General features: G+C 35.0%; 1 protein-coding gene across 9 annotated transcripts in view; it reads left to right on the top strand.

Moving 5' to 3' along the window:
• The window catches only part of EML5 (EMAP like 5), a 116,842-nt gene that overhangs the window by 20,045 nt on the left and 84,450 nt on the right, over nt 1-12,347 (top strand). For all 9 annotated transcript variants that reach the window (XR_012633799.1, XR_012633800.1, XM_074908506.1 and 6 more), the window contains exons 2-5: nt 1,311-1,470; nt 5,054-5,152; nt 5,697-5,765; nt 8,306-8,491. Coding sequence is in view for 7 of the 9 variants with exons in the window: in XM_074908506.1 (XP_074764607.1) it covers nt 1,311-1,470; nt 5,054-5,152; nt 5,697-5,765; nt 8,306-8,491 (514 nt within the window). In the remaining 2 variants the exon portion in view is untranslated. The remainder of the gene's footprint in view (nt 1-1,310; nt 1,471-5,053; nt 5,153-5,696; nt 5,766-8,305; nt 8,492-12,347) is intronic.

Below are 12,347 nucleotides of genomic sequence, written 5' to 3'. Positions count from 1 at the left end.
TTCTTTTTGTATGTATGTAGAAAATATACATCTTTTGAGGTAGATCTTTATGGTCACTTCCTGATTAGCTTTACCCTGAATATTTCTTCTATGTTTCTAGACTCCTCTTGTCTCCACGCTTTGAACTTCATATATCAAAATCTCTGTTTATGTTTAAGATCATCTTACCATTGCGAAGTGCAAAACCTTTCTCCTTTCCAAGTGAGACTGAGAAGATAAATACATGTTGTGTACTTTGTTAGTGGTTCTTTCCACCAGTCTCTCAAGATCATTACTCTATGATTACTTAGGGGAGGAGATTTTTAAACAAAATTAAATAGCCAACTTTTGAAATTTTATCTTCCTGACTTACATGTGGTAATTCTCACATAATTTTGGACTGCTGTACCTAGTCCATGTAGAATATCATCAAGTAGCTTGTTTGGGTTTCTGTTAGAATATATTCTTACTTTTTTGTATTATGCAATACAAATCTTCAAATCTCATGTCCTCCCTTGCAGCTTGCTTGCATAAACAAACAAAAAAAAAAATCTTGCTGACTGGCATGCTTTCTAGCTTGGTTCCAGATTTAACGAAACAGTTTTGATGATCCACCGTGGACTTTGAAAGTCTCTGAAATACAAACTAAGAAGATTCTCCACAATGTTAGAAATGTGAAAAGTTAGTAATTATTCAAAATCAACTATTCCCACTTGTTCTATATTAAAATTAACACATTTAAGATAATTTTCATCTCACTTCAGTTTAGTTATCTGAAGTCCAGTCCTAACATCTACTCTAAGCTAGTCATGCTTTGGCTTGCTGTATGATCAGTGGAGAGATAGCTTCAGAAGTCTATTCAGTCCTCTCATTAAAAAAGGATGCCAGATAATATGTGGAATGAAGTACTTCTGGAGATGCATATCTCTCTGCATGGATGATAGATGTGTAGATAGCTAGACACTAACTTTTGCTGTCTGTCCTTTGGGTTTTTAAATGTCTAGAAATAGAAAAAAAAGGAAAATTAAGTGCATGAACATCTGATCTATTTAATACACTCAGTATTTTGGAGCAGAGGATTAATGACTATTCTGCAGTTGGCTTAACTGGAGAAGGCTTGAATGTTCACATCCAAGAAAGGTGATGGCGTATACTGTATTATGGGAATTTTACAGTAATTGTGGAGTCTGTGATACAAAATGACTTGTTAATATCTACTATCAATGGGAAAATATTGTAAAATAATTTTTAAGGAAAAATATTAATGCAACCTAGTAGGCAAAAGTGAAAAGTTTCATACAAAAATATTTTTATATCTTTTTCTTTGGCAGCCTTGCTTTGCATCCTGAACGTGTGTTGGTGGCAACAGGTCAAGTCGGAAAAGAACCGTACATCTGCGTGTGGGACTCGTACACTGTGCAAACTGTATCTGTTCTGAAAGATGTTCACACACATGGTATAGCTTGCTTGGCTTTTGATTTAGATGGTCAGGTATGTGATTAGTATTCTTTTTTCAAACAAATAAATTGTTTATCTGTCAGAAATCTTATGTAGCTTTTTTTTTTTAAGGAAGTATTCAGGTTTTATCTGTTTATTCTCAAGTTGAGGCAAAAAGTTGGCAGTAGTAGTGACTGACAAATATTCACATTTGTCAAGAAAAGCATAACTTCAAAAAAGTTTTGCGTGAAGATGGGGTGATAGGCAGGTTCTTGTAGTCTGTAGGCCACAGTTCAGGGTTACACCAAATGTTTGGAGATAGTGGATCTCCCTTGTGTGGGGGTGTGTCTTGTGCAGAAAGTGATGGCAGTCCCGTTGTGTTACTACTCATCTTGGACTCCATATGTCTTCAGGCAGTAACCCCTTCTCTGTCATGCATTGCATGCATTGATGGCTCTCGATGTTTGATTGTTCAGACTTGTATCTGGGATCTAAGTGTCAGGAAAAAGGTTTTTTTGGATTATATTTTGTTACTCTAAAACATTATCAGAGTAGTAAATTGGTTCTCAGAGTCGCTACCTGTAAGGGAGATAATTTTTACCAGACACTTGCTCCTGTGAGTAAAGAGGCTTTCTTGATTGATGCATTGGAAAATACACATTAGGTAGCAGCTGAGGAGGTATTAGCCATGAAAGTCCTTTCTGCAGTTGTGCTCTCCTGGTTTTATGCAGCACTTGTTTGCCTCCTACTTAGCCTTGCAGTGTGATACTCAGATTTAGCTACATTCTCGGTTCCTTTCACTTGCTAAAAAGGTCAGTATCTGTTACTTACATCCTCACTTGAGAAAGCAGTAGTATTGCAGAGACCAGTTGCTGTCATTATTAAGACAATATCAAATGGAGCTCTACTGACCACAAATAGAGGAGAGCCTAGCTATAGCTTGTTTCTGTTAAAACATGCTGTAATTGTTGTAGGGAGGTTTTGCATTTGGAATGTTGGAATGACCTACAGATTTTATCATTTAGGTTTCTCAATGTTTAGGGAGTCAACTTTCAGAGTCATCTTCTTTCTAGAACATCATTTCTGCTTGCCATTGCTATCTTTTCTCTATGCTTTTGTCTGTGTAACTTGTCATGTCACTTCCTCACTTGAACACCCTTAATAATTTAAGGTCAGAATGTATCTAATTAGGATTGAAGTCCCCTCATTCTTTTTTAGAATGCTGTTATGCATTCTCTGTGTGTACTGGAGGGAGTTGAATGTAGGTCTGTGATTTGTTCTAGGAGTACCCAGTACTGATTCTTGTGTTTAAAGCCATAAATGGTCAGAATTTAGGCTGTCCGCTTTTCTCAGCATTTCCATATGATCACTATTTTCATTGCATTTGTTAGAAATCTGAGGTTGCAAAGGAAAGCTGGTTATAGGTTTTTGAAGATCTGCATCTCCAGAATTGTCTCTATATGGAGATACAATAAAACACAAATCCAGTTCAGAAAGATCTGCAAAATATGTTTACATCTTGCCTACCCCTATAAATCCAAATTTGTCACAGTCCCTGACCAGGTTCTTTTAGATGGTTTAATATTTGATATTAAACATACTTACTTGATACATTTGGCATTATATGGGATTTTGATTTAGTAGAGTGATACAGCAATATACTGAAATCACAGCACAAGAAATTGCAGTGTACAGGTGAATCACAATAAAAATGTGGTTCCTGTTACTAGTGTCTGTATGATCAGTGTCATGATGTTGGGCATCTCCAGTCGCTGAGAAGGAATATGTGGATTGAAGTGAGGTCAAGCCCATTGCCCTCTTCAAAGTTTGTTTTATTAGTTGTTCAGTTTTTATACTTCATGTTGGGCTCTGCCACATACGCACTCTCCTCCCCACTCCCAACTGGTCTGACTAGCTCAGGAAGACATTATTTATTCTTCACTTATTATCCTTTGTTAATTGCCTTGGGGAGCCTGGTGATTCACTGATGAAGCTGTGTCATCTAAAACCAAGGTTACCCTCCAGTCTCCCCAGTGTTGAGAGAGGTTCAACTTGCTTTATGATACATTCTGCCCTGAGCTCACTGTTTTTGCTCTTCTCTGAGCTCCGCTCCACTTTGGGGGTGTGCTGGTTGGTAACAAGATTTTCTAGTTCTTGGGAGAACTGAGAACATAATTTAATCTCCCTTTTTGAGAAGGCAGTGTATTAGGTTATGTCTGGAGTGGCATCACCCAAAATTTTTGTGGTGGGTATGCAGTAATTGTAAAACTAGTCTGCATTTACGCCTCTCATTCTGCAGTAGGACTGGAATTGAACTGCTTGGAAGTGTAGCTGGAATTAAAACTGATGTTTCTTCCAAGAATGTTTTCAAAGATGGAATCGAAAGATTGAACTTTGCGGTGTCTGAAAAATTGAAGTTGGCATAAATAAATATGGAGCATGGATAGCGATTGTATTTAACTTGTTTATTTTTCTTCTCATAATCTTGGATCTTTTCAGACAGTAAAGAAATGATATTATTTTGAGTAGGTTTCTGTCTTTGGGAAAAAATTTACTTAAGTTTGAGGTTTGCTTTTACAAACTCATGTTGATAATCTACATAGAAATTGAAACTAAATTTGTCTTTAATGTATGTAAGTATTAACTGCTGAACAGTGGAAAAAAGTTTGTCCTAAAGATTTGCAAAGCTTTCATTTCTCAAAATGTCATAATTTGTGCATAAACTGAACAAAAGGACTTAATTTTCTTTAAAAACAAAACTCAAAATCACTCAGCTTCTTTTTATCTGACTTATAATACTGTTAGTCTTTCTGTTGAGAATTTCTATAGGAAAAATAACATTTTGACTGGTTAAGAGATGCATTAAAAGTGGACTCTTGGCTAATACAATCAATGATTTGTGTCCAGAAATCTTTGCAAAATATCTTCACAGTTGAAGGTAAGACAGGCTGCAGAGAATAGGAAGATCTCAAACTTTTGTTTTTCCTTATTTTCTCAGAACAATCTTTTAGTCCTTACTAGTTTTACAGCTTAACTGGCTTCAGACTCTTTCTGAATATTAGATATCATGAAATTTTTATGTTTGGGGTCTTGCTGGATTTTGGTTTGAGGAAGGATTCAGACAGGAATAGTTACTCATACATGTTTTGAAGAATTAAGCAAAAGACTCCTGAAGCTTTTAACTGTTTTTCATATTTTGTTTGTTTCCAATAAGATTGCAGATTTTTTTAAATCTCCTGAACTTGTAAATATTTAAATTCTGCAAGTTATATGTAAGTAAAAGTAAACAGATGTAGTCTTATTACCTTCAGTGAGATTATTCCTTTCTGAAAATGTTTACTGACTGCTGCTAGCCATGTGTGCTATATGTAATTCTATATATTAAACATCATAAATCAGAAATATGTTGTTATCTGAGAAGATCTTGCTTCAGTTATGACATCACACTCATAAAGAAGAGATGCATCTATGGAAGCTTTGGCATAAGATGTATCTTAAGTTTTCTTCTATATCAAAATGTAGCTATAACTTCTAACTCAAATATGTTATGAATGTGTTACCATTCAAAATTACAACTCTAGCTTTCATTAATATATTGAGTTATTTTAATTTATTTATCTAATTTGGACATTTTTAGCGTTTGGTCTCAGTTGGTTTGGATTCGAAAAACACGGTTTGTGTATGGGACTGGAGAAGAGGAAAATTGTTATCAATGGCTCCTGGTCATACAGACAGAGTAAGTATAACTACAGAATTTGAGTGTCAACGTGGTTTTAGTTTGTTAAACCATGTCTGTGTATAAATACTAGAGCTATGTCTGAACACTTTATGTTTTAGAAATTGAATTTGCATGGTTTGGATATGTATTAATATGTGAAGATACATAAGATATGTGCATTTATTTCTAAAATGAAACGTGTAACACCATTTATTTGTGTATGGTTTGTTGAGACTGTAAGCACGTAGGGGAAGTACAAAATTAATGCACTTCCTAGACACTAATCCCCATATGGGAAATCAAAATACAAATAATTGCTTAAATTTTTCTAGTCTTTAAATGAACCTTAATGTTGTTTTATCATGTGTTGTAATTAGGAAAAAAACCAAACAACTAATACGAGCTATACATTACAATGTCAGTATTGAATGAGGGGATTAAAAACTCGTTCCAATAGTTCCATTAAAAGGACTGTCTCTTAATTTGTGCCAGTTTTTATGATTTTAACTGTCCCGTGATAGAAGGGCCATCTCTGCTGACATCCTTGGGTCTTTCTATGCAGATATTTGATATTTCTTGGGATCTGTACCAGCCAAACAAGCTCGTCAGCTGTGGCGTAAAACACATCAAGGTAATGGAATAAATGTTAATTCATAAAATTTTGAAGCTGCAGTAGCTTATAAAAGATATAAAAATAAAACCTGAAAGGAGTATATAATTATAATATGGGAGGTGCTCTGTAAGAACAATACTACTTCTTAGGAATTGTAGTCATGGATCCCACCTGACTACACTACATACTTTACAAGATACATATAGTGGAAGACGGACCATCTCTGCTAAAAAGAGTTCATGCCCTGACAGAAGGAATGCAGGAGGAATGAACTAGTTGTCAGTAGCACTGTATGTAATGATCATAATATAATTTAAAACTCGGTTGTCTAAAACATGCTGTTTGAAATCCCAAGAAGCATAAGAGAGGGTGCATACATTTGAGGTGAGTCCAGGTACTCCAGCATCTGATTCTTGAATTTAATGAATTCTTGAATTAATGAACTGTTACACTGTGGAGGTGAAATGGGTTGAAAAACCATTTTTTACAGTTTGAGAGAGTATGGGAATACAATGGAAATAGAAAGGAAGATGATTTGATCTTTCTTTTAATTCTTTTCTTTTTCTTGATGTTATTCTTACCTGTGTCATTTTGAGCACTCTGTACCTGTTACAGGATTCATAATTTCGACAGTTCATGTCTTTTTCAAGCAGAGTTTTGATGAAACTTTTCAGGTTTGTTTGATCCATGTACCAACTGCTGTGCAGAAGCAGCTTCTTTTTCAGGTTTAACTCTGTCATCAGGATTATCAATGCTTGACTGCCATCAGATACATTTCCTGCAGTCACTGCCTTCTCACATGCACTGTCTTATGTGTTACCACATAAAAGCAGTAGATGGCAGCTTGAAAGTTCTGTATTGCTCTTGTGCATAGGTTCCTATGGTGGGAAAAATGTGTGGTGCTTTATACAATGAACTTTTAGATCAATATGGATTAATGGTTTATTGAAAAAAAATATTCAATGTGTTGGCTAGATTGCATACGTCTTTGATTTATCATAGTGTTTAGCATCTCATTTACAAATTTCCATGAGCTTGATTAATAATGATCTTTTTCTTCTAATTCAAGATCTAAAAGGACTCTTACAGTGAGCTAATATTTGCCATCAGTGATTTAGTATATTTAAGATGGCTTTATGATATCAAAACATACCTATCTAGATAAGCAAAAGTTTATTTGAGCAACTTTTAAGGCTCTATAAAGGCTTTTTAAATAACAAGAGCATTTTAAAAATAATTGATGTTTCCTTTGAGAAAACATTAACCAAATATCTGAATCCTAGAGATTTACAGGCATTTGGATGAGGTAAAAGATGTTTGTTGATGTGTATTTTTCTTAAGCCATCCTTCCTTTTTGTTCTTTCAGATACCAATAATTACATTCATGTTTGTAACACTATCATATTTTATGCAATATGTTACCTCCATATTGGAGCTAGGTGTTTGGTTTATGCAGTGATTGTGCAGTTAACTTCTCAAGCAACAAAATAATCTATGATGTGTACTTTGGTTGAAGAAATAGTACAGGGATTTGTCTAATCAGTATGTGGTTGTTTCTTAGTTACAGTATGGCTGGTACAAAAATCTTCATTGTAACTGCTTACCTTATCCTGTATTAATTGGTCTTGGCTCAGAATTTTAAACAGATTATTGGTAACAGATTTGCTGTGAAATGCAGTTTCATAAACGTGTATATAGGGAACATGCTAGACAATGTAAGAGTAACCTGTCAGCAGTAATGAAATAAATGCTTTCACATTTTGCGCTGGATTACTCCAGCAGCTTTTTGACTTTCCAGTGCACATCTACATGTTTGGACAGCAGGATTTGAAGGGAATATGCAAGTGCTTCTTGTCTGCAGAGATCTCAGAAACTAGAGTGTAGCTGGAAGTTTGGTTGGCAAGTATCACTGACAAATGACCCTGCATGTCTTTAGTTTAGGAATCATTAGTACATGTTGGATCACCTAGGAGGAAATTCGCTCTCATGTGGTTGCTGTGATCACATGCCAGTGATCTATTAGAAAGTTCTCAGATGTGCCTGCCATAGATTGCTGCTTTACATGATCAGTTGTTCTGATGAGAAGTGGTAAGTCTGTAATAAAATAATCTGTTTTCAAACAGAGCAAATGGCAACCTTATCAGAATTTACATGCTTAGATTTCATCTTTAAATGCCTACAGTAAAGAACAAATGTAGCATTTGCAAAATGGAGGTCTTACATCAAAGAAAGATCTGATGATTCTATTATGAAATGCTTTTCAAAAATTTCAGTCATTCATCAATGACTGAAAATAAAACTGACTCACAAATTGTAATTTGAAAGAATTTCACTTTGGTTCAATACTGATACCCTGAAACTCTTACCCAACTAGTCTGCTATGCTGATTTTATGGAAGGATAAAGTTGGTTAATAACAGAAAGTTGTTAACAAACTGGAGAACTAAGGCAGGGAAAATGATGATGTCTTCTGGAGGCAAGGTACTTCTTTCAGATGTACATATTAAATTATAGTATATTAGTGAAATATTCAGCTTTCTGAATCACTTTATGTTGCAGTTCTGGAGCTTGTGTGGCAATTCATTGACACCAAAACGTGGTGTTTTTGGCAAAACTGGTGATCTCCAAACTATATTGTGCCTAGCCTGTGCAAGGGATGAAGTAACATACTCTGGTGCATTGAATGGAGATATATATGTATGGAAAGGAATCAACCTTGTACGGACAATACAGGGAGCACATGCTGTAAGTATATATCTTCAATATAAAATGTTAAATAGATTTCTGGAGAGCTGGAAAGGACAGTGCAAGATCACCTGGTCTGTGCTCCTAAATAATTTCAGTGATAGAGACTCAGTATGTCTAATTTGATTTTTTTTTTTTTCCTCTTTCTTTCTGTTGCTTAGGATCACTGTTATGGTAGAAGGTGAATGCTAGATTGATAAATACATTTAGGTGTCTATTTATGTACTGTCTTCCATTATCATTGATGGGGGACTTAGTAGATCCTGGAATGCGTTTAAGTTTACCCTTAAGTAGACATGCATTACTCTGTTCAATTACCCATGCATGCTTATATATAGTGACATTTTATATGCCAGAGTTGAGTATATAGCTGCTTCCCCCAAGGAATAGAGAACTGTTTTATCTGACTTTGTTTTGTGGATGTCTGATTAATCCCAAAACATATCAGAAGGCCTGGACTCCTATATTTAGGCAATTGGTGTTGAAACAAAGAAACAGGTCTGCGGAGAGGCTTTTGTCTCCATCCACATTTCTGTCCATGTGGAGATACAACTCGGCTGGACAAAGCCCTGTGCAACCTGCTGTTATCTGACCCTCCTTTGAGCAGGAGTTTGGACTAGAAGCTCTCCAGAGTTTTCCCCCAACATCAGCTATTCTATCATTCCAAGAATTGAGTCCTACTGGCTGCTTGGTCTGATAGATCCCTAGAGTCCATCGATTCTGTGAACTGTAATGTATGCCCAAACACCTAGCTCATTTGTAGGCACACGTGTTTAGCCATTTTAACTTGACTCAATCACTCTTCCTTGTCCTATGTTGCTGCTTTTTACTGTATTCATTCATCTGTTTAGAACAGTATACAGCTTTGAAAAGTGAAGTCATACCAGTGAAAGTTTATAAATTTTTTTCAAAAGTGCTTGATAAGATTTTCTTTTAATCAAATTAAAAAATGTTTGATGTGACTATGAAGTGATTGTATTTTTGCTATTTAAGTTTTCATTGTATTTTCCATATTCTTTCAAAACATATGATTTTGTGATTAAAGTATGAGCAAAAAAACACTTAGTGGTTTGCAATCTAATTTGTGAGTGCCAGACTATGAGAGTCCTCGTTTCCTCTCGTAGTAAGTCATATATAGTAATATAACGCAAGATTCAACTTCTGAATTGTCCAGGTATCGCTGTAAAAAGAAAACCAATCAATTTCTGTTTGTTTTAACCTATGAGGCATGAAACTGCTAAGGTAACTTTATGAAGCTGTATTATTTATTTGCTGTTAAAAGTTTGATTTTTTGTTTCAGAAAGCACTGTACTTTCTAGATAATATTTGAGGTTCCCTTATTAACAATTTAAAATAGAGTGAAAATGTAAGCTTATGAGTTCCTATAATGCAGTTTTGAAATCAGTAATGGTTAATTATTTGTTCTTGTAAGAATGTGTTTGTTTTAACTGGTAGTATTGGACTGATGTATGTAACTGAAGTATTATAATCACTCTTTATAATTCGATCAGGTAGAATGGAGAGGACAAAAAGACGATGAATGATATGTATGTCAGAGAGGTTGCAGTCAGTCTATAGTGAGGAGATTGTTCATTTACTCATAATTTAGAAATGTACCTTTAGGATGGTTGCAGCTTGTTGAATTAACTAGTAATTTAAAAGCGATTGGACTGCTTATTCAGACAGCTCTATAATGACATTGTATCCGACTGTGAACAAAACTAAAGTTACGAAGAACATAAGTGTGGGAAACATTCTAGACTATATTTTACATTTGAGATTTTTTAATATATCTATAAATGTATGTATGTTAAAAAAAAGAAAAATATATACACACACACACATATATGCATACTCTCCTGTATGCATATATAGAAATATTAAACGTATTTAAGAAGGCCCAAATTATAAACCAAGAGGAACGAGGGGATATTTTAACCTTCAGATATTTACTGGTTCTTATTCTATACCTTCATATCTGGTTTTAGCATTCATATTTAGTGTTCTGTATTGTCCTAGACATGGACATTTACTTTCTGATGTTGGGGTTAGTGAAATGAAATTTTTAAAATGCTTGTATTGTATATGCAGACCTGGACTCCCAGAGGAAGAAATGTGCGTCTCCTATCCAAAACTGCTCAGGGAAATGCTTTCCCATCCTCTTTGGTGTTGGAGATACCTGTCCTGTATATTCACATATTTGCTACTTGGAGTATTTAAAATAGCAACAGTTTATTTCTCAGAATAATGCAGTGCTTTTCAGCAGTTTCAGTATGAAATGACCCAGCTGATAAACATAGGATGATGAGAGTTTGTTACTCCGTTACCTTATGTGCTGTGTCAGTTCTCTGTTGACCACAAGATCAAATTTGAAGTGCTCTGCTCCTTATCTTCAGTAGCGTCAGTGGATGGAGCTCAAGTGACCTTGGAGTAGGTCTCATCTAGCCTTCTATTTTTGGCTCTGTCCTTTAGGCTCAATGGAATTGTACTTTGCAGTATTGAAAATTAAGTAGGGGTGCTAGTCCATGGCTTTGGAATTAATTTTCACAAGAGATTAGAGTCATTACAAATCTTGCCAATTTCAGGAAAAAAAACCCACAGTAAAATCTCCCCTGGAAGCTTACTTTCCAACAAAATGAAACCCTGTTTTTCAATAAAATATTACCTTAAAGGATAATATTGTCAGATTGTTGTAAGCACAAAATATAGCAGCTTGGAATGAGAGTGCCTCTTCAGCCATACTAAACTATTATCATCATATTTTACAGTTATTTTGTACTTAATTTTATAAATCGTGTCATTCTTATTCATTCTTTTAAAAGAAACTGCAAGTGTAAATGGTAACATTTGTGATGTGCATATGTTGTTAAAAGCACAGGGTAGACATAATAGAGAATCAATACAAATTTCTGTTCAGTATGCTAAGTGTTGGAATTGTCATCCCTGCATGCCTGTTTATCATCCCACATCATTACTCCTCAACAAGCTTGAATTAAACTGAAAATTTATTCAAATAAAACATGTCTCATTTGCATAAAGTACCATGTATTCTTTGCTTGCAGCATAAACATTCCTGAGATGCAGGAAAACATTTTCTAAAGCACGTTAGTGATGTGGGGATATAGACCATCCAGCTGGCAATGGTCTGCGCTAATATAGAAAACAGGTTCTTTTCAAAAGTTGGCTATTTTTGTTACAGTTACCCTAGCTTAAAAGACATTTTTTACTTTAAGAGTAGTTCAGTGTGAAAAATAAATCATGCTGTCCCAGGATAAGCAATCAAGGGAACAGACAGCGACTTTAACACTAGCAAGCAAAATATGAATTCACAGCTAAGCTGTATTATCTGTCTTCTGTCACAGCAATGCTAAGAACTGTAGACAGAGGAAAGGAGAGTTTTTGGCTGATTCCTATCTGAGTTTGAATAGAAACAAAAAGTTGAAAGCAGATAGGTTGGGGTGACTAGAATTAGTTGAAAGAGAACTGGAGAGTTCACTTAATGTAGAAGCAGGAATGAAAAGTAGGAAAAGATGGAAAGAAGTAGCAGTTAAGAGTAAAGGCACAGAGTTCATGTGCAGGGAGCACTGGATAGCAACGGGAAGCTCAAATTCTAGTTTTGCTGATCTCCTAAATGATGATAATAATAATAATAAAGTTTTAAAAGGAAGATAGGAAACAGAGCAACATGAAAGCATATGTAAGTTCACTGGCACTGGTCATACTTCAGGAAGTTATTTGTAGGCAGTGCATCAGATTCTGAAAAGGTAACATATACCTCGACTAAAAAATAAAACAAATCTTTTATTAGATGTCTCATTTTTGTACCAGTGCAAAGAACAAACTATAGATTCTTCTG

This window comes from Athene noctua, chromosome 6, assembly GCF_965140245.1.
Source record: "Athene noctua chromosome 6, bAthNoc1.hap1.1, whole genome shotgun sequence".
Classification (NCBI taxonomy): Eukaryota; Metazoa; Chordata; class Aves; order Strigiformes; family Strigidae; genus Athene; species Athene noctua.
This window is presented reverse-complemented; position numbering and strand designations above follow the sequence as displayed.